The 23,413-nt window shown below is 38.3% G+C and overlaps 1 protein-coding gene across 2 annotated transcripts in view; it reads right to left on the bottom strand.

The window, feature by feature from the left end:
• Nucleotides 1–23,413, bottom strand: part of LOC120532727 (cortexin-3) — a 95,434-nt gene that overhangs the window by 1,186 nt on the left and 70,835 nt on the right. The window contains exon 1 of one of the 2 annotated variants that reach the window (XM_039759040.1): nucleotides 16,316–16,610. The exons of the other annotated variant lie outside the window; for it this stretch is intronic. Coding sequence (XP_039614974.1) covers nucleotides 16,316–16,460 — 145 coding nt within the window. The 5' untranslated portion in view covers nucleotides 16,461–16,610. Of the gene's footprint in view, nucleotides 1–16,315; nucleotides 16,611–23,413 lie in introns of those variants that run through there. 2 annotated transcript variants of the gene reach the window in all.

Here is a 23,413-nt window from a genome sequence, read left to right as displayed (position 1 = left end):
CTTTCTCATTGTCGCTCTGTCCATGCCAAGGGATAGCATAAAGTCAATTAAAATGTCTGCACACTTCACCTGCAGCCATTAAGTGAACCTCACTTTGCGAAATGGCACGGACTTGGAACCATTAATCTATCCAGTCTTAATATATAATGGGAATTGTGTTCCTCTGCTGGCTGCATTTTTACTGTTTAGCTGTCTCAAAGAGCAGAAAATACTTATACATTATCATAGAGGTAATTCCAGAATAGGTCAGAGGTTGTGCATAAGGTCATTAAATAATAGAAAAATTTCTTGAGAAGTGTGTGTCCTTGCAAAATTCAAGGATTTTCTTTTAATAAAGCAAAATGTTCATGGCTGTACTTTGATAAAGAATATAAATCACAATCGACAAACTATAAGTTTGCTGATACATCTTGCTAATAATTCCCTTTAGTTTTCACAGAAGAAACATGCAGAATAATTCTGTCAGAAACCAAGCAACACCTTCCCAGCAAATATCATTAAAAGCAGCCTTCTGACACGTGATATAGAACAGTGGTTTCAGATCCCACACCCCATGACTGCAGGATTTTGTTCCATCCAGCCCCACAATCACGGAGTCATTTTACCTCCTATATTTCTAAATTTTTTGTGAATGTAAATCTCACACTATAAGGGTAGAAAAAAGACCACATGATTAAACAATGAGAGGTAAACCTGACTGAAAAATTGTTAAATTGGTTGGAACAAACACCAATAGCCATACTGGGCCCCACAGGACTGGGAGTGGAAACCACTGGTAGGAAGACAGGCATATCAGCACATCAACTTGGGATACTGACCCTGGGTTTTGGAGCAAAATGTGTATGAGAACAGCTAAACAGGCCATCAAAATTCCTTTAAATTCTACTAATACTGAAGAGAAAGAAACATATAATGAGTTATTGATGTAGCAGCTAAACTTTAAAACTTTTAAATTTGATATAAATGCATGTGGCTGAATAATACAACCTTATTGTGGCTGTGTTGAAGAGCTTTAGATATGTGAATATATTCAAACATAGAAATACAGCTTATTTACTGTATAATTCAATAGCCAGGTTATAACGACCTTTAAAATACAAAGATGGTAACTTCAGCAGCTTCTCAAATGGAGCTGTACGGTGTAGCGGATGGTCGGGGCCCTTGCCCAGATGGGACACCTCCACGCTGGGAGCACCAGGGGAGAGAGTGTGGCCACAGCATTACCTCCCCTGGAATGTTAGATGGAAGCCCCTCTGGGTTGCAGCAGTGCCTCAGACTCCTGCAGGGCTTCATGGGAGATGGAGTTTGGTACAGCCCTGTTGGGACACATGGGTGCCTCCAGGGGGAGCTACAATTACTGCTCAGCCCTGGAGAGCAGCTCTGAGCTGCCACACCTGGAAGTGCTGCCAGAAACATGTCATCAGACACCTGGAGCACTTCTGGGTGCCCAAATATAAGGGGCCAGCAGACACTACTCCGGTAGCCAGAGTCTGCAGGAGGAGGACAAAAATCAAGAAGGTGAAGTTCCAATGTCTAGGCAAGACAAACACCAGACAACAGAAGATAAGAAGCATATTTGGACTGCCACTGCCCATCAAATAGACTCCCAAGAGTCAAAAGATCCATGCAACTGGGTGTCAACAATGTACCCATAGGCATTGGTGTAATGGTCACGTTTTCATAACACATAATGCATCCCCTGATATCATTTGAATGCCTAAGGCCATTCAAACTTCTTTGCCTATCATGTGCATCTTTTCATGCATTATAATACTACATGGCAGTAAATGAATCTTAATGTAATGCTCAGATTTCATTGGGCTTGAAAGTACTTTCTAGTTATGCAATTTAATCTAATGTGGCTATTTTTCAGAAATGTGATTTCATACAGTATATGCATGTTAGGGTAATTAATGATTCTAAACTAGTGTTTGTTTCTACTTTGTGTCTGATGCTGCTCAGATTGGTGCCATCCCCCTGTGCCCATGAATTAGATTGAGTTGGTTTAAGAATATTATTGGATAATTATTTGTAAGGGGTCGGTACAGGTCCACAGTGGTAGTGCTGCTGCCCCACATCAAGGAGACCGGGGCTTATGTTCCTGATCCTCCCTGGGTGGAACTTGCATGTTCTGCCTGTGTCCGCATGGGTTTGCTCTTAGTACTCCAGTTTCCTTCAGAAATCCAAAGACATGCAGGTTGTAGTTGAATTGGCATTGCTAAATTGGCCCTAGTGGGTGTGTGTATATACTTGTGAGTGTGTTCAATCTGCAATGGAATGGTACTCTCTCCAGGGATTGTCCCTGCCTTGAACCCAGTACTTATTGGGATAAGATCAACAACCCTGTGACCCTACTCTATAATGAACCTTAATGGCTGAAGCCCCAAATTATGGTTGACAATTTTAAAGACCAGGTAAATTCGCCTTATATTACTATAGTTTGGCGTATATGCTCCCACACACCAAAGGTTAGGGTCAGTGTGAAATGTAAACCATTTTCCACTCGTATTACAGTGTGTTACTTCTTTAGTGACTACATCAAATTCACCTTATAAGTTTTTATGTAATTAACCACATGGATGATATTGGACAAAGCTTTTGATTATTTTTGTATTTTTTTAACTAATTGGTTTAGTTATTATTTGTTCTCTAAACTTTTTATGCTATGTATGATGCCCATTTCTCACAACTTCTGTGATATTAGCCTGTACACTAGTGATGAGCAAAATGATTCACACCATACTGAATTCATAACGAAACTCAGTTTAGGAAACAAATTGTACTTTGCTTTGAGAGAAATTTGTGCCATTGACACAAGAATAAAGGTGTTTAGTCCTGACTGGAAGTATTTATCTGCTTTAATTTCACATGCATCTCCTTGTCATTTACTATTTAAATAAATATCATTAGTGGAAATGAGCACATCAGATGGTTGGGAGACAAAGTCAGAGAAGTGAGATTGTGCTGGTTTGGACATGTGCAGAGGAGAGATGCTGAGTATATTGGGAGAAGGATGCTAAGGATAGAGCTGCCAGGCAAGAGAAAAAGAGGAAGGCCTAAGAGAAGGTTATGAGAGAGGACATGCAGGTGATGGGTGTAACAAAGCAAGATGCAGAAGACAGGACGATATGGAACAAGATAATCTGCTGTGGCAACCCCTAAGGGGAGAAACTGAAAGAAGAAGAAGTGGAAAAAAAAAATCACTAGACTCATTTCCTGTCATTTGTTGACATTTTGTTGGGCTGCCAGATGTGTTCTGGTAGTATGATCCCAAATTTGCCAATTGTGGTTACTGTCTTTGTGATGGCAATTGTAAAATTACATTGGAGGCAGAAACGAAACTTCAAACTCCATAGTGCTTGTAGAGTGGTTATCTTCAACCTCTTTTGTAGGAATCAAGAAACAGGGAATGGCAGTTGCTAAATAATGGCAATAAGGGTGGGTGGCAGCTTCTTGTGTAGTCCATTTTAGTGTGTCTTTGTCTTGAAAATATGCAGCATGTCACATTTTTAAAATCATACTGCGCTGTGATGTGAACAAGAGGAATAAACAGAATTTTATTTGTGTCGACAGATTATATGCATTAGGAAGCTGCAGAAGAGAACAGAGGACAATACTAAAGTGTAAACAAGGCTTTAGGGAGCAACTTAAATTTTTTTTACCACCCCAAAAAGCATTAAAAACATCCAAAAACATATTTTTAGTGAGTTTCTCATTTTGCAACTGCAAAATCACCTATTAAACAAATTTTGCCTTAGTTTCAAAAAAACGTATGCGAATTGAAACTTGCCTGCTTTGTTTATCACCGCTATATACTTTTGCATTATAGATTAAAATTTCCAAGATATATTGAATGCTTTGATCAACATAAACAGGAATAAGTACCCTTGTGTTTCCATGTTGCTGAAAAATAGGAATACTAGCCAAAACAAAAAGGTGTGAAACAACCAAAGCAAGAGTTCAAAATAGCAGCCAGAAATATACCAGTTTACTTATGCATTTAGTTTTCTTTATTGTTATACATATAAAAGTACTGAGAAATGCTTAATTTCATGACAAATCAACATGAAACATGTTAGCACTCTCTGGCGCCATGATCACAGGGTATTGGCTTCCATGTGGGTGGCATAATGGTGCTTTAGTTATTACTGAGTGTGTTCCCAACAGAGCAGATTTCATTTAAAGAGCATGAGTCAAGTGAGCCACTAAATTTCTAGAGCAATTTCATGAACATTCAGAAAAATGGATAAGTTATATCTGAGTGTTATATCTGATTTCTGAGTTGCAATCTGTACTCATTCAGTCTGTGCTTGCCATCTTACTGTTATATTTTTGTCCCCAGTGCTGTAAGAGTGTCTTCAGCTTTCCTTTCTATATCCATAACATGGCCAAGGTGAAGGGGCTGATCCTTTTTACTTTGTGGGTTAACACATATCTCATTTTAAAGCATAAGAAGGGTATGATTAATATATATCTACTGGTTGGTTCAGAAAATGTACACAGTCATAAATGATGATGCTACCACTCTTCAGTGCCTTTTGACAGAATCCTTCCTGAACCAAAGATTTCCACAATTGACTCTGTTATTGTGCCCCAAATAAAAAAATGACTAATGTAAATAGTATTTTCATATCCATTCATGATTAACTCACTTATCCAGCATATGGCTACACGTCAACTGGAGCCTTACCTAGAATTATTGGTCTAAAGGCTGCCACACCACCTGGACAGGGTGCCATCGCAGTCCGTAGCAGGGTGAACAACTGCACACACATAGGCCAGATTAGCAGCACCAATTCCCATGTGAACACAGGGGGAACATATGCCCATATGCTTCCAAGAAAATAATATGTAAATATCGTAAATATCTTGATGAGCAGGCATTCCATTTCACGTAACATTTGAGAAGGCAAGCGTACCTGTCTTTTATGTTTCACTGTACAAGTTGCACTGCACATTCGCACCATTTTGAAGTAGACATTGTAATTGACAGCATGCATAGGTTCCAGTCCATTGTTTGGCCAGAAGGAAAAAAGGAAGGATGTTCCCCACCAGACAATTAGTTATGCTAGCATCCCTGCTGGGACAGGTTCCATTTCCTTACCGACTGGGAGACCAATATACAATAGTGATAGAATCAGGGGAGTTGTCCTGCTTGAACTATTTACTTCCCTGATACACTAGATGTCAGCATCCCTGGGTTAGAATTCCCACACGGTAACTCACAGCCCACACTGGGATATGTACAGTAGTACCATGGGACAGCCCTTTTGGGTTCTGTAGGGGCTTCCAGGGTTGTTTCTGCGATTCGCAGTCCCTACATTCAGGGACTTCTGTTTGACCTGGAAGTGTTTCCAGCAGACTATGCCATGGTACTAGAAGTACTCTCAGGTCTCAGATAAAAGAAGCTGCTCTGCCTCAGCCAGGTGAGCTGGAGTTGTGAGGAAAAAAAGGGAGAAAGAGAGAGAGAGAAGCAAATACTTGTATTTATACAAGTGAGAAGCCTATGTAAGGTATTGTAATTAATAAACCTTGTATATGAACCCAGAACTTGTTTCTATGCAGTTGCATTTGTGGTTTGGGGGTGTTGCAAAGCCCCCTACAGGTCAAAAGTGGTGTAGTCAGCATGATTGCTGGCCATTGGCTTAGAAAGAACCTACATTTAAAAACGGTGATGGTCAGAGTAAGATAACCATAAGAAAGAGAATACCCAGACAAAGGAGCAATTTCAGGGACCTAGCAATCTGCCATTGAGATGTGCTCACCTACATGCCTGAAGGATGCGGTAGGAAGTGGGTCCCTGTAAAAGGATTTACAGGAGGTCCCAAATGAAAGGAAGATGGATCTTCCTTTTGAACATCTTGGAAGACCTCATGGGAGACTCAATAATTGCCCAGGAACTAACTACTACAAGGTTAAAACAGTCAGTGAGCCATTTACCTAAAATATGTCTGTCTGAGAGGCAACCCCGTAACTAGCCATCTCCTGCAATCCTCTTTCCTTAGGCAAGATGGCCATGATAAATTGGAAGGCCAGAGCAGCATGCACATCAAAGGAAGATGGTCAAGGCTGATCATGGGGAAGAACACAAAGCACCCTAGGAAAACCAAACTGGAGACCTGGAATTGGAATCACAAATCCCAAGGCATCACACCATAGGAACAGAGCCAAAGGCAGAGTGTAACACCCTTATCTCTCTCAGTTAATAAATTTAGTCAGGAATCATGTCTGGGAACTGGCAACAAAATAATGCAGTCGGACCAGACTTCTTGTTGTGGTGGCCGCCCAAACTACAGGCACTAAACTTATTACAAGGAAGCATTTCAAGTCACAACTAGGCATGCATGGAAATTGGAGGAGTCTGAAGCCTCCTCATTGCAGAAAAGAGAGTGCGCCAACCGTGCTACAGGCTAGAGACATGGGGCCTCATGTATAAACGGTGTGTATGCACAAAAATGTTGCGTACGCCTGTTTCCACACTCACATCGCAATGTATAAAAACTAAACTTTGAGTAAAGCCACGCACATTTTCACGCCAATTAAATCCTTGGCGTACGCAAGTTCTCCGCTCTTTTTTGCAAACTGGCGGCACCCAGCATCAAAGCTGTGCTACTGTGTGGTTTCTCTTTCTTTTTTAGTTCCGCATCCCTGATGTGGCTTTATTATATACACTGAAATTCTGAAATTAACTGCATATTGTTTACTAGCAAAATACACGAGCTTCGCAGCAGAGAAGTAGTGTGTTAAAGAAGTTATGAAAAAGAAAAGGAAACATGATTGTCAAAATAATTGTTTTGTGTATTTGGCGGCAGCGTCACGAAGTTGTTTTCGTCTAGCTGCAGAAAATGTACCACGACGTCTGACACGCCTCCTTTTTACTGTTTTCTCACAGCTTGGATTTCTGCTGTCATAATGGGTTTGAGTCTACACATTTTTTATATATATATATATATTATATATATATATATATATATATAAAAGCCTGGTCACAGGCTTTTAAATAATCGACGCACAGCGTGACAAGCAGAAGACGCAGCTCGGTAACAGCAGCAAAAACAGACACCAGCTGATCAGATCACATCTCCTTAGTGTGCGTTCAGCCCCCCCCTTCACAACGTGAGCGGCAGAGACGTTAAGTAGCTGGAGCATAGCTGATTACCCAGTGGCTTCGCTCACTGAGTGCAAGGGAAAAATAATAAAATGTAGTCTGTTGTTAAACAGTAAAACATTAACGTTTTAATAAGTACAGGAACATTGAGCACTACTGAAGTGGTTGCGGGTAAACTACATTTTAAAGACGGTGTAGCAGAACAGGTAAGTAGTACTAACAGCAACTAAAATGTATATGGATCATCTCTCGGTAGCTGATCCCTTTTGAAAGGTGCTACACGACGGCTGTGGTATAGAAATTACATTTTCTATGTGAATGTCCAAATTTCTGCCTCTGGTAATGTGCCTTGCCGGCATTTAAAGAAAATTAGTTTTGTGTCCTCTGCAGTGTTAAGAGAGAAAGGCTTTGGTTTGGGATAAAAGGAAAAAAGGTGTAAAGAAAGGAAAGTTGCCTTTTTCTTTTATATAGTATAGAGAGATGTGTTCGCTGACGATATGAGCGCTTTTTGGGGACAGTCGCGGTGGGTCTTGTGTAGACTGGTGAGACATCCCTGCCATTAATCGGCTGTGATGGCACTGTCAGTCCTCCACTTCTGTGCGTGTCTTCATAATCAGAGCTGACAACCTCATAATCGTATCGTGCAAAAGAAAGTGCGAATCGCCTTAATATTAGTTTGCCGCAGTGTAGAAAAGGGGTCCCGTGTTTGCTCTTGTCTAGGCTATAGCTCAGGGGGAGGATGAAAAAAATTAAAAGTGCTCACTTTGACTTAAGGCAGAAGCGCAGTCAGTGTCTCAAAGGCCGGCACAGCTATGCGCGTGCTCGACTTTCGCTGGGCAGGAGACCCCATTTTTTGCAGACTCGTTCACGTGATCAAAAGTCTCAGCGCTCTTTGGAGGTCATTCATATATATGAGTAGTAGCGGAGAAGTAGTGTGTTAAAGAAGTAATGAAAAAGAAAAGGAAACATTTTAATAATAACGTAACATGATTGACATTGTCATGAGTGTTGCTGTCATATATATGCCTGCCTGAATAAGTCACCTTCGCTCTTACTTTTTTACCGTTCATTTAATCATGGCTAGTGGTGGAAAAATTATAAAATGGAAGGAGGATTACACTGAGTACGGCTTTACCAAAACAATTATTGATGGCGAATCGATTATTCATAAAGCTTGAATTGGTGATCTGTTTTTCTGTGTTAACCTCATATTTTTTCATACTTCTTCTCAAACCAAGGGGGTGCAAGGGTAAAATGAATCGAGAAGAAAAGGAAACATTTTCAAAAATAACGTAACACGATTTTCAATGTAACCTTTTGTAAGTAGTGCCTGGAGGATTCAGTATGGAGAAACTCTAGAGACAGCGTGTGTATTAACTTGTGGATTTTTCTGTGAGTATTTGGTGGCAGTGTGACGAAGTTGCTTCGGAAGACGGCGTTAGCCGCGGAGCTCAGCTCAGAGCGAAATGATGTGAATGGGAGGGGAGAGGATGACGTCACTGGCGTCATTGGCAATAATGGATTCAGCGAGGTTATCAGAAATAAACTTGATGCACTAGGGTTAAAAGTTAAGACGGAAGTAAAAAATTTAGGGGTAACCGTTGACTGTAATCCGAATTTTAAATTGCATATTCATCAGACCACTAGGACAGCATTTTTTCACTTAAGAAACATAGCAAAAGTTAGACCTCTTATATCATTGAAAGATGCGGAGAAATTAATTTTGTTTTCAGTCGACTAGATTACTGTAACGCACTCCTCTCAGGAATAACCAAAAAAGACATAAATCACTTGCAACGAGTGCAGAATGCAGCTGCCAGAATCCTAACTGGAAAAAGAAAATCCGAACACATTTCTCCAGTTTTGATGTCACTACACTGGTTGCCTGTGTCATTCAGGATTGACTTTAAAATACTGCTTATGGTTTATAAAGCCTTAAATAATCTCGCTCCATCTTATATATCGGAATGCCTGACACGTTATATTTCAAATCGTAACCTTAGATCTTCAAATGAGTGTCTCCTTCTAATTCCAAAAGCTAAACTTAAAAGAAGTGGTGAGGCGGCCTTCTGCTGTTATGCACCTAAAATCTGGAATAGCCTGCCAATAGGAATTCGCCAGGCAAATACAGTAGAGCACTTTAAAACACTGCTGAAAACACATTACTTTAACATGGCCTTTTTATAACTTCACTTTAACTTAATCCTGATACTCTGTATGTTCAATTCTTCATAATAACTATTCACAGTGGCTCCAAAATCCATACTGACCCCTACTCTCTCTTCTGTTTTTTTTCCGGTTTCTTTGTGGTGGCGGCTGCGCCACCACCACCTACTCAAAGCATCATGATGCACCAGCATTGATGGACTGAAAGCCAGAAGTCTACGTGACCATCATCATCAGGTCCTTCCATGAAAACCCTAAATACAAAGAGGACTGTTTGATTTATGTTAGGTAGATTGCCCAGAGGGGACTGAGCGGTCTCTTGGTCTGGAACCCCTACAGATTTTATTTTTTTCTCCAGCCTTTGGAGGTTTTTTTTTTTGTGTCCACCCTGGCCATCGGACCTTACTCTTATTCTATGTTAATTAATGTTGACTTAAGTTTATTTTTTATTGTGTCTTCTATTTTTCTATTCATTTTGTAAAGCACTTTGAGCTACATTTTTTTGTATGAATATGTGCTATATAAATAAATGTTGATTGATTGATTGATATTATTTATTCTTCTGCCTTTATGGCAGCTATTTCCAAATGTGTAATATTATATCTTGTGAGAATTGTAAGATATCACAACAAATCTTAGACAGTATAAAAATGACCTCAGACAGTTTTTGATATTCCACTCCCACCCAAAAAAGAGCATACAGTATATTATTATGAGGGCATCTGAAACTACTTGGTGAAAACAACCTGGCTAAAGCATTTATTAGAAGTATTCCTAATCATCACAATTTCACATATTGAGTAATAAATGCAGGTATAATTATTAGCAGGTTCACAATAAGAGAAAGAGTTAATGATTCATTAATGAAACTGAATACTGAAATATTTGATAAATTTGGACTCTAATATTATTCTATGTTTATTATGCTCCAATCTTAGATTGTGAGACTGGCTATGACCTGAAATGGGGGAACCATGTAGATAGACTCATGAGCCAATTATCTTCAAGCTATGTTGATGAGTTAAGGGAGTACTGCATTGGAGTTAACGGAGTACCACATTTCTCAAGGAATTTTGAAGTATGATGCAGACCAGGCTTGCACCATTATCTTTTTCCTGGCTTCAGTACAGATCCAATACTAAAAATCAATTTAACTAAACAGCTGAAGCTCAGATATGTGGGAGCATCCATTTTCAGCCAGGAAGAAAAGATACCACAGCATGTCATTACAATGCTGAGGCAACTGAAATAACTCATCTGCATCATTCAAAGTGAGAAAAACATTGGGCTTTAAACACAAGACTGCAAGTTTATTTCCAACCTCCAACTAACTGTGTGACCATAACCTATCCTGTCTTTGCTACAATTGTAGAAAATGTATGCAGACAATTAAAATATATTATTGTATTGTAAGTTACCTTGAATTAATGTGTCAACCAAATAAACTGTAAAATAACACCAAATAAAAAATGCCAGTAAACACTACTTCAATAACTTCAAATTTCAAGAAATTGTTCACAGAGAAGACAATGAACTGGATGAAGAAGACTAAGTACTGATGAATTTGTGGATGTTCTCAGACCCCTGAATTCTATACTGTAAAGAAGCACTGCAGCACAGAAAGCTTCATCTTTCAAAAAATTGAAGAGAAATGTGTTAAAGACTATAGTTAAGTGAGGACAATTTCATTTGATAATCTACACCAATGTTGTAATTGTTGAAAGTCTTCAGTGGGCAAAGTGGTGGTTCTGAGTTTAGGGACCTGTGCCAGTTTGAATCCTGTAAATGCCAGAAGTGATTCACTCCATCGGGCCATTGAGCCTGCTATTGCTCCATCTTGGGCATGATATTAACCAGCCCCCAGCCCTGCAAGCAGGTCCTCCAACTTTCAGGGAAAACTTGTTTTTTGTGGCAGGAAAGACACTCCAGCAACTGTAAAAAAAAAAAAAAAAAAAAAAAACACCTCACACTGTCCCTTTCCATTTGAACAAGTGTGGTACTGTGGTGTCACCCGGGCATGGCTACCCTTGCACATAATTTGGTATCCTGAGGTGGTTTATTGTGTGGTGGATGTGGCAATGTGCTGTATTGATGCATGCTCCCAACCTCCTCCTTGATTCACTATGCAGGATGATCTACTGAGGGCTTTGCTGTTCTGGTTGATAGGCTATTGGCCCCTCTGCTCCTTGCATTGAAGTTACAGGGAGCCCTTATATGACGACCAAGGAACAATAACCTATGAGGTTATGCAGCTTAAAAAATTACACTTGACTCTTCAGTCTATGAATAAAGACAGTTTTGAGATAAATACTACAAGGCGCTTTTCTGAAAGTAGACACAAAAACTAGAAATACAAGATGCTGAAGACAGCATTCAAAACTACCAAAATGATGAAGAATGTTGAACAACTTTAGCAGGTCAGCACTCTAACTCCTAAACCCTACACAAGTAATTCAGTCCAAGCAAGCGCAACAAGCAATAAACTCACTTGAAACATGCATTTCTATTTTAGCTAAAGGGAAGTAAATAGTTAATCCAAAACTTTTGGATAACCTAAGGTTTAAAACAATGAGTTATAAAAAATGATGCCCTCTCAGTGTGAAAGCTGACAGTTTGAAGAAGCAAAGGAGAAGTTACAAACATCAATAGACCATTTCCAATAGACCCTCCATCTATAGAGAGTATTTGTAGTTTGTGTTTCAAAGGGTGGAAAACAAGTTGACTCATTAGAAATTAACTAACTAATAAAATTTCCCCCATTACCAATACTAATAGAACTGCTGATAATAACCAGTACTGAAATGCAATTTCTAGAATTAAATTAACTACAAATGTCCACCCAACCCCCTAAATATGGTGAGTACTTCAGTTTTCCTGAAGCTTAGAGCATTTAACTATTAGATGTACAGTACAGACCAATCCAGAAAAGTCAAAGAACTTCCACAACCTTCCCTCTATTTTTTTGGAAATATACCCTTGGGGTTTTTTTTAATCCAATGATTTATGGGATTCTTTATTGTCTTTTCTTATATGGTTATACAATAACTGGTTTTAAATTAGTGTGCTTTCAATCCTATGGCAATCTAAAAGGAGTACATCTTTTTATTGCAAGACTAATAGCTTCTTCAAGACTGTAATATGCCACCTCATATTTTTCTTAAAACAGGTTTGCCCAGCGTTTCTCAACCTTTAAGTATCTGCGACCCAAGTTTTCATAACAGTTTTAATCACGCCCCCCAACATTTTTTTGAAATGTAGATGCATACTTTTTATATTATAAGTTAATTTGTTTTGGTTTCAACAGATTTTTTTTCATATTTTTGATTCTTGTTTTCTTTTTTTCACATGTTTGTGCCCCCCTTTTTGTTACTTTGCGCCCCCTAGGGGGGCCCGCCCCACAGGTTGAGAACCACTGGGTTTGCCCCAACCCGCATCTGCTGCCACGATTTTCAAAATTACAATATAGTCTCCAAACAACTTATTTCCTAAATTTCTTAAATTTTACTAGATGGAGGGTGGCAACTCTAAACTCATGGTCATTTAAGTGACCTTCAATTTACTTATAAAACTATAAGTGCTGTCATTGACCTATTGTTTGGGTAGGATAATACATGTTGGTTAAAGCAGCTGCGCCTCTGTAGTTACTTGTGTAAAAATGTTTGTGATGAGGTATGGATGGCTTTTATGGATGGACCTGCCTGAGTCACTTCAGGATTTTCTCCATGAGCCCATGAGGCATTAAATTAAAACCATAAATTTTGAACAATTACACAGAGGCCATTAGGTTATTTTGGCTGTGTGACTGTCGAAACTTAGGCAAAACCCTCTAGCAAAGCTTTATTATGGCCAAAGGGAAGTAAATGACCAGTCTAAAATTTTTCAACAAAACGAGTAGGGACCAGGAGATTGATAGAAAAAAAATGTAAAACAAATGAGGTGAAAATATGTTGTTAGGTTCTATGTCAACAGATAAAATGACTCAGCAAATGAAATTAAGATGTTACACAAAAATCAAGTGTTAACAATAACTAAGATTGCCTTTTCGCAAATTACACTACTTAGTGTTTATTCTTGGAATGTTGTATTTATCAGAATATAGAGACACATAATAGTACATAATAAAAGTGTGATGATGTGAAATGCAGCACAAACTCAGATCATGTACCTAGAAACTAATCTGCAGTCAACAACAGCATGGCTATAGTTATGAGAAGCAATTAGCACAAAATTGGGGAATAAAACATAGACAAATGTAGGTTAAGAAAATAAATGAAACTGTTTATAAAATAATAATCAAGCCATAATCATAAGAGGAAATAAATATAGTTTTAGAAGATGAACACATAAAAACCTGCGGGTCAATATAGTGAAGTGCTGTGCCTCTTCACTTGCTAGAATTTCAGAAGTAACAAAGTTTTACACCTCTCTTTAAGTAGTGTATCTACTTCTGAACAATCAAGGTTTCAGAAATGGTCATACAGTACTTGTGGGTGTTAGGCCCATAAAAATGAACAAAGTGAATTACTAGAAAATTTTCCATTATGATTTGGAGATGTACAGATAAAAGAGGCCAATATAATTGCTTTTTCCAGAATGTAGAGCTTACCTTGAATACTGTAAATATCTACTCTTAGTGTTTTTTTGCCGAGACTTAAATTTATGTTCTGTTAGTACAATTGCAATTTTTGTTGATAACAGTGTGTTCTACAAAGACAATTGCTGAAGTTTGAAAAATGAAATGTGGCAAGACACCTAACAGTACCTACATATGGCTATAAAGATTGGAAGGATCCGATTTAAACTCCATCCATCCCATAGTACTAGACTGCAGGTATTCTATTACTAAATTCTAAATTTAAAAGATTAAATTAAAAGACCATATAAGACCTTTCGCTTGGGAGATGAATGAATGCTTTCTAAGCTGAGACACATCTACCAAATGTTATGTTGTCATGAGATCATTCATGGAGACAGTAAAAAGAGTTATACAGTAATAGCACAGTATACCATCCAATCCAAATAAGAAAAATAATCATTGGATAATAAGTTTCAGAGGCTTAACTGTCTTTAGCCAGTAATCACTGGACTTTATATGATATATAATATATACATTTTTAAACATACTTAATCCAATTCCAGGTCACCAAAAAGATGTACCTGTTTATACATTTAAATAAATTGATGTCCCTTAAATTGCATGTCCCCTAATAAACTAAGAACTTAAATGTCAAGCGGTCTGCTCTTGGCAACCGGTGAAATTTAATTATTCTTGAAGTTACTAGTGCTCATATGAGAGTACTCTGCAATGAAATAGGCCATTGAAGACTAATCAATAATTAAATTGCTTAAATTATACAGTCATGTATTCAGTACCATACATTTTATAATGTATGTGGCTAAAAATAAGACCAAATTGTATGCAGATGCATGAATCTGTTTAAAAATGACACTGTTTCTATATACCATTCTTTTGCCTTGCCAGGGTGCAGATGATAATACTATAAATAATTTGGAAAGTAGCTGAACCTGCTTCTGTCATCCATTGATGCATTTCACTCAAGATTTAAACTTATAAAAATTGCTTTGTACCACTAAATTTAGCAAATTTCATGTTTCATATATTCCTTGCATTGTTTTAATATCTTTATTTATTTCACAATATTACTATTTGATCAGTTAAGATCTTAAAAATTCTACACACTGTAAATACTGTATGCTGCCGTATTCAGGAAACACCAAAGAACACATCATTCATTTTATTACTGTCATATGTTAGACAACAGAATCTTCTTTTAAAGAATAAGATGGTGGTAGCATTTTAACTCCAATCTCTATAAAACTGCTCGAAGACAAGAAAACAGCAAAGGGTTCTAAATTATTCTATATATTCAAATCAGCTACAAGGACATTCTGATTTGCTAAGATAGTTTATTTAAGTAGTCAGCCTTTGTTATATTTTAATCAAGATCGAATAACCAAATGTACAACCTCAAAGTCAGTGGCGACATTAATATTATATACGGTAAATAAATAAATAAATAAAATAAATAAATAAGCTTCCTTTGAGAAATAATTGAAACCCCTTCAATCTCATTAAACTTGCTTCATCTAACTTCCGTAAGAGAAGCTTTTTCAAAATCTCCACGTTGCATTGGTCGTTATAATAAAGAAAAAAAAAGATTTTACTAAAATACATTTACATATAAACGATTTGCACACAAATGTACGGCTATGCAAAAAGAACAAGAAAAGAAAGAAGCACTGTGTGCTGAAATGCTTACTGTAAATGTAACTTTAGGAAGCGCAAGTATTGTTTTGTTTTTTTTTTTATTTAGGGATTGTATTTTTGATTCAATGTGAAGATACTTTGTATGAAATGTGAATAATAAAGTGTATGATGGTAAAGGAACAGTATGTAAAACAAAGGGAAGCAAAAGCAAGTGAAATAATAAAGAAACATGTTCGGTGTATACCGCAGCGAAATTTCTGACGAAAACATACTTTTGACGAAGCCGCATAATCCATTTTATGTTTGTTAAGTCTTTTCATCTTTAATCTACGGCAATCTCATCTACCTAAAGCATTGCTTAAAGTTTTTACAGTAATAATAACTGAATTCGATCAATTCAGTCCTAGATCGCGCGACGCCAGAGCCTACCTATCCCGACAGATTCGGGCGTTTGATGGGAGATGATGACAGCAGTAATAATAATTTGGAGGAAGCAATAACAATCCTAAAAGATACCTTTTAACAGTAAAGACTTTTTATTTCTCGAAAGCTAATAAAAACGGAGGAAGAATATAAGAAAAAAACTGTCAACAAGTGAAATGTATAGGAACATGGCATCTATTATATCCACACTGAAAAAGTGCTGCAGATGTCTGAATTTGAAACAACTGGAGTGGGTTAAATGCCTCTATCAAGAAGCAGTACTCCTTTCACCAGTCTTCCAAATCCAAGAGTATTCTCTTAAATAAGTCGCATATGACACAAATTTGAAAAAGTAAAAAAAAAATGTATATATATATATATATCACTACCTCTATCCGCAAACGAGAGAGCCAGGTCCATTTCCAGAAATAGATATTTAATGGCAGGATTTTTATCTTCCGCCCATGATCGACGGCCGATGCAGCTCGTCTCTTCAGAGGTGTAGCCACACCTTTCAAAGTGTCCAGGTGCCATGCGGCTTTCCCCATGTCCACTTCCATTCGCAGCTGGAGAAACTCATATTTAAGCCGTAATGCACTCTACTAGTTACTCACTCACGCACCCGCGCGCGCTCAATGCCAGCCTTCGGCTCAGCGCACAGAGACTGCGGCTCGAGAATGGATGGGAGGGTACGGAGTGGAGATCGGGGAGAGAGGGTATTAAAATTCAACAGGAGTACAGAAGCAACGGGCAATCCCATACATTCACACCCGCTCACGATAAGCAGATCTTTCACTCTTTAGTCATTTTGTGTGCGTGTGTGTGTCTGTGTGTATGCCGTGGACTGCATACTTCAAATGCCAGCATCAACCAACATGCGCACGCGCGCAGGATTCAGGCTATTTATCGCGCTTCCACGTCTATTGATTTCTTCCACCTCGTAACCTGCAGGCAAATTCGGCTAATTGGCATCCTTCGCAAATGTGTTCTTAGTTACGGGCTAAACTAAATAGGCAGCAACCAGTTGTATCAGTCTGCTGTTTACTTGAAGTCACCAGCTCCCTCGTGTCCTCTTCAATCTTCCCTTAGGATTTGCAGCCAGGCAAACAAAATAACGGTATTCCCTGACCATGCTCCCACAAGCAATGAAAACGATCTTTTTGGTCTATTTTCAGGCACTGCAATCGACAGGACTTTAATTGCATAGATCTTCCAGCCATGTGCTGTAATTAGCAATGAAAACATCGTGGAAACCGCTGCAATGGTTTACATAACAGGTGTCAGAAACAAATGAACGCGTATGCCAACTGCATAGAAATGAAACGCCGTGCGTGGTATATAGGGGTTATATGGTGCCTGCTTTCAATAAGTGTGAATGACAGGATGGAGAATTCAATTTACAAGGCTGTAGAAGATTCAGCGTATTTCCATTGTCAAGCGCTGGTAATATTCCCGGTACAAAATCCCTATGCTGCAGCAAACGAGAATACTGACAGTGTGAAAACAAGCACGCCAATATGAGGTTATAGGTATTGTATACTTGCTCTCTCTGAATGAAGTCAACTCCACAACAAATGGTTTTATCAAAAACAGTAAGGAATAGTCATTATGCTATGCAGTGTATTTCATCATTTGGGAGCCATACTCTCTGGTTAGCAGAGCGCGCAATGCAGGGACCAACCCCGGACGGGATGCCAGTTCATGCGTACACAGGTCTTCACAGTCACAATGCATGTTCTCCCCGTGTCTGGGTGGGTTTCCTCCTGGTACTCCGGTTTCCTCCCACAGTCCAAAGACATGCAGGTTAGGTGCATTGTATGCTTGGTGTGTGTGTGTGTGTGCGCCCTGCGGTGGGCTGGCGCCCTGTCCGGAGTTTGTTTCCTGAATTGTGCCCTGTGTTGGCTGGGATTGGCTCCAGCAGACCCCCGTGACCCTGTGTTAGGATATAGCGGGTTGGATAATGGATGGATGAGAATATGCAAACTCCACAGAGTTGTGAATAGAGATGGGATTTGAACTAAGATGCTGTGAGGCAGCAGTGCTAACCACTGCACCATCGTAACACCATCTCAATCATATTAATTGCACAAACTAAAAGGTGATTAATTTCAGGGACAGTTCACACTCAGTTTAATTCCTATCTCTTAGCTGAAAGCCAGATTAAATGATTTGACAAGGTCACTTGCCACCAAGAGCAAGCATGACTGGTCATTCATTCAGTAATTAAGAATTAGAGTTGGAAAGAAAAACATCACAGTCATATATTCTGAAAATCTAAGGTAGAGGGCTGCAGTTATTTACTTTCTTTCCAACCTGTACAAAATGACAGTAAAATCCACAAATGCAACGAGCCAACTCTTACTCAAAGTAATTTAATGAGGATATAATTAAAAGTCAATATAGTATTATGAGCACTGGTCCATTACTGGTATTCACAGCATGGACATGTCAGAGGGGAGCAAAGAGAAGACTATCAAAGCAAATCATAATGGTGCTTAAAGCTTAGCAAACAGTGTTTATTCATTTACAAAATGAAGTTTGGTTTGTGATATTTGCTAATGTCCCAGCTGGGGGAGCAACTACAGAATTGCATAATGCAGTCTTAGTATAACATACAGTGTGAAACAGAAACCTAGAATTTCCCAGGTGGCCCATCTATCGGTTTGGGGAACAAAAATGCTACCATGGAGTTACTGTCTCCCTCCAGAGCCTAACAAATGTTTTATGCTTCCTCCAGTGTGGCTTCTTTGTATGTTTCCCATGGGTTTCATCTTCTGTCCTGTGCTTTTTGAGCAATGAAAAAAAGAAAGAATTTATTCTAAAATGGTCAAAGGATATACAGTTTGCCTGTACTGGGTAAAAATCATTTTTTTTGCCTCTGTAACAGCCTAAAATCTTAAATTTGAACCAAATACCAGAAACATTCCTTAATGATTTTTGTCTCTCCCGACGTCATAGCATCATGCAGTTTCTGCCTCTTTTCAAGCCCCACATATTCATGCAGTCTCTCTACCTCATCATACATTTGCTGTACTAGATTAAGAACAGGGGACTGTAGAGGCCATTAGAGTGAACTGAAATCACTTTCATGTTTCTAGGAACAGCTGGAGGTACTGAGTGCTTTTTTACATGTCTACTATTTGAAGAACAGATTGTGAATAAGAATAGACATAAATGGTCAGCAAAACTGCTCAGTGTTGCTTAAAGTATTCAGACATACTCGAGTAAAAGTAGAAATACCTTTTTGAAAGGTTATTCAGATAAAAGTAAAATTTGCCCATGAGCAAACTTCTTAAGTAGAAGTTTTAAAATATCTGATATTAAGTGTACTTAATCATTAAAAGTATTAGTAAATGTAGGAACTCTTTGTTTTATATCTATCCATCCATTTTTGAAACTTGCAGAATTGTAGAGTAGCTGAAGCCTATCCCAGCAAGCTTTGGGCACAAAGTGTGAATAAGCCCTGGACAAAGCACCACTCCATCACAGACACACAGACAACAGACACACACATATCGGGGACAATTATCGTTGTCAATTCACCTTACCTCAATGTCATTGGATTGTGTGGGGAAAACTGGAAAACCCAGAGGAAGCCTAAAGCAGAGAAAGGGAAGACATGCAAACTCCAGACAAGGACTAGACAACTGTTGTGTTGCTATCCACTTTACAGTCAAAAACAACTTTATGATTCCTTCTTTGTTCTTTTTGTTTGAGTTGAATTACAATCATTAAAATATGAGACAAGTAACTGCAACCTGAGATAATAACATGCAGAAAGTTCAGACAGCTTAATTATTGCATCTTTATTTAGTGGAGTAGGCACTAATATGAAAGGCATACAAGCTTCCTTCACTTTAAGAAAGAGCTGATCCATTTCTGAAAACTCCTTCGTAAAGTGAATTTTCATAACATACACACCTAATTACAATTAATTTAAACTGAAAACATTTTTAAGCATTTCTGAGAGCTTAAATTACTAATTGTTTTGTTCAAATAACATTGAACTACATACAATTTCACTTAATAATAACACTAATGAGTAAAACAAACCGTTATCATGTTTACTACAGTGCTTTACCTAAATGTTATCACTTCTAGTTTCACAATGTTTCTTAGGCTTTGGCAGGAAGTTCATGTTCTGGTGATGCACTGGCCAGAATATTGTGAGAGGATGTGAGTAACACACTTGACAAGATGAGTGAACCACAGCATGTGAACACACAAGTACACCTTACTGCAGACTGTTGATCTGCCCCGCTCCTTTTGGCAGACTGCCATGAGGACAAACCGCAGCTGTGGTACCCTGGGAGACGGGTGCTCGTGCCACATGTTCTGATGTTGCTGGTACTGTACCTAGAAAACGTTACCCAAACCATCACACTAACACTAACAACCAGTACCAATGACACATGAAAATATCAGTCAATGGATTTGTGTTCTTTATACTAAATTCACGGTGTAGCAGAAATTGAGATTTGTCAAACTAGGTCACATTTTTACAATCCTTGATGATTCACTTTTGGTGATCAACTGTCCACTAAAGTGTCATCTTTCTGTTGCCGTCTGCGGCTTTAGCCCAATGGCTTTAAGATCCAACTCATTGGACATTTTAAGATGACTGGCTGCACATCAGGTCTGTAAAGAGTTTTTATGGGAGAAATTGGGGTTTTAATTTTAATAAGTCTGGCAACCCCCCTCTGAATTTTCTCATTAACTGCTTCTTACTGGGAATTTATTATTTTTTACTCTCTTGTCTGTAAATTCTAGAGACTGAAATTTGTGAGAAACAACAGCCATTTCTGAGATACTGGAACTACCATATATGCTACCAACATTCATACCACATTGCAGTTGCTTAGATAACATAACTTGCTCATTGCAATGTTTTTCGGAAACAACTAAACCTTTTCACCATACCTGTATGCTACAGTAAATGCCTGTACATTGACCTACTAAGATATGATTGGTTGTTTTCGGCAAGGAAGGGTATTTGCGATAGCAAATGGGAATATCTAATAAAATATCCATTGTGTGCGTTTAAAAAAAAAAATATTATATATATATATATATATATATATATATATATATATATATATATATATATATATATATATATATATATATATATATATATATATATATATATATATATATATATAATATATATATTATAGTCACACACGTGCGAGTAGGAGGCAGCTAAAGGGTCTGAAAAGTGTAATAAAACAATTGTTAGGAAAGTACACAAACAAGGTTAAAAAAAACCCTGGAAAAATAAAAGGAAAACTTATGCAGGGTATGGTAATGCAAAATGCATCACCACAAGGGTAAACCCTTTAAGTGTATAGGTGCCCCATAAGACCGGCCAGTACACTAGTGAAGGATATAGGGAAGGTTGTTTTGTTCTATTGTTTATCTTACCTTTATATTTTCTCTGTATTTGGTTTTTGCTTTTTCTTGCCAATATTCTGTTTTAGTTTAAATTTGCTTAATTGGTTTCGTTTAGTGTTTGTTATTAGTTTGTCATTTTTAAATTAATTATATTAACTATTTCAATGTAATGTCTGTCAATCATGTAATAAAGTTTTGTTGCGATAAAACTGAGGTTCTGTAGCTTAACTTAGTTGCAGGGCAATTACCTAATCAGGGCTGTAAAAATCTGCCTTTACCTCTTATTTTATGGAGAGGCATTAGTTAGCTTGCAGGTTACTTTGTCTTTGCTCCCCTTTTGAATTTTGGTATGCAAGTTTTATTTTTGGAGCCCTAAGAATTTTGCTATTTGCATCTCTGGCATTTAAACTTCAGACTTTGCTTGTTAAGTTCTTAAAGTAAAATTTTCAGTCTGGCTTGAAATTTTTGGATTCTTTTTATAGCTTTGTGCTTTCCCTTTTGGCGTTGGCATTTTCTTTTAGAACTTAGTTCATTTTTCAAATTTTTGACATATTTCCAATTTTGAATTGTGTTCCTTTTTAAATTAGTTTAGTATTTACATTCATTGTGTTCTTTTATTCCCAATTTAATTTAACAGAATACTTCATTTTTATAATTTTCTATAGTACAGTTCCTTAATTAAATTTGTCTTAGTGGCTAGAGTTTTTTTCCAACATCAGTTTCTACCACTACTACTACTCCTTTTTATGCAACTGGGAAATTAAGCTGAGGTGAATTGCTTTCATCAAATCTAGTCTTTGGCAACATGTTCAGTTTTTCTTCTTTAGTTCAGATGTTACTGTCTTCTACCATGTTGTTTTCGGCCAGCTTTGTTTCCTCTTTTCATGTGAGAATTATTTTTAGGATACAGTCTTGGTGCATTTTTAACACATGCCCTAGCCATCTCAGACGCCAACATTTGATCTCCAGTGCTACATTTAGGCATTTTGTCTTCCTGTAGAGCTTGCCATTATTTTCCACAGATTCTTCTCATTTACCTTGGCAGCGACAGTCATGTCTCTGGCGACTCTTCCAATGAAGTCAGTAGATGGCTTGGGAGAGCATGGGGATGCCATGAGGTCACTGGAAAGGGATGTGTGGCACTCCCAATATGCCTGCAAATGGACAAAGGTCCAGGTCTTAAGAGTCCTGGTGCTTCCTGTTTTTTATAAGGTTACAAGACATGTATGCTATCCATTGACCTAGGATGAAAACTGGACACCCTCGGTTCTGTGTCTCTTTGGAGAATCCTTGGGTATCTCTGGTTTGACTTTGTGTCGAATGAGCGGTTGCTCATGGAGTCCAGAATGAGGCACATTACCTGCATTGTGTGCATCAGTTACACCACTACAGTCCTGTGGCGCGATTCTCCAAGGGTGATCCAGCTCGCAGGACCCGAGCGGTTGGACCAGACCAAGGGGGCACCCATGTAACACCTGGCTGTGGCCGATGGATGATCATTTCCAGAGGGTGGGACTGGACCACATGTCTGCCTAAATGGTGGCCAACCAGGATCCTGAGCTTGTTACATCGTGTGGTTGGTGTGGCAACGCACTGTACCAGTGCATGCTCCCCATCATGACCTGACCTGACCTTCTCAGGCATCCATTATGGAAGATGTTGAGAGATCTCATTTTGAGTTATGCTCCAGCATTGTGCACTGTACAGCAAAACAGACTTCACATTGCTCTTATACAGTAGGATCTATGCTGGAAGCTGCATTGCTTTGACCTCCAGATAGACTGACGTCTGGCAGTGGTGCTGCCAAGTTTCCTTAATCTTGCCCTGATATCTTTATTGGCTATATTATCAGTACTAACAGCGCTCACCAAATAAGTAAATTCCTTTGGTGAATTTGAGTAAATTCTCAAGAGATTTACTGTTTACCGTGACAGGTACATGAGTCATTGAGTTGATCAGTTTATTTGTGAGGGGTTTCTTTGCTGTATATATTTGGTTTGTCAGTCTTCTCTTGTAGTTTCACATGTTTAGAGGAGAGTACAGAAAGGTCATCAATAAAGTCCCAGTTTTTTAGGTGGGATAATAGAGTCCAC

Source organism: Polypterus senegalus, chromosome 7 (genome assembly GCF_016835505.1).
Source record: "Polypterus senegalus isolate Bchr_013 chromosome 7, ASM1683550v1, whole genome shotgun sequence".
Lineage (NCBI taxonomy): Eukaryota > Metazoa > Chordata > Cladistia > Polypteriformes > Polypteridae > Polypterus > Polypterus senegalus.
This window is presented reverse-complemented; position numbering and strand designations above follow the sequence as displayed.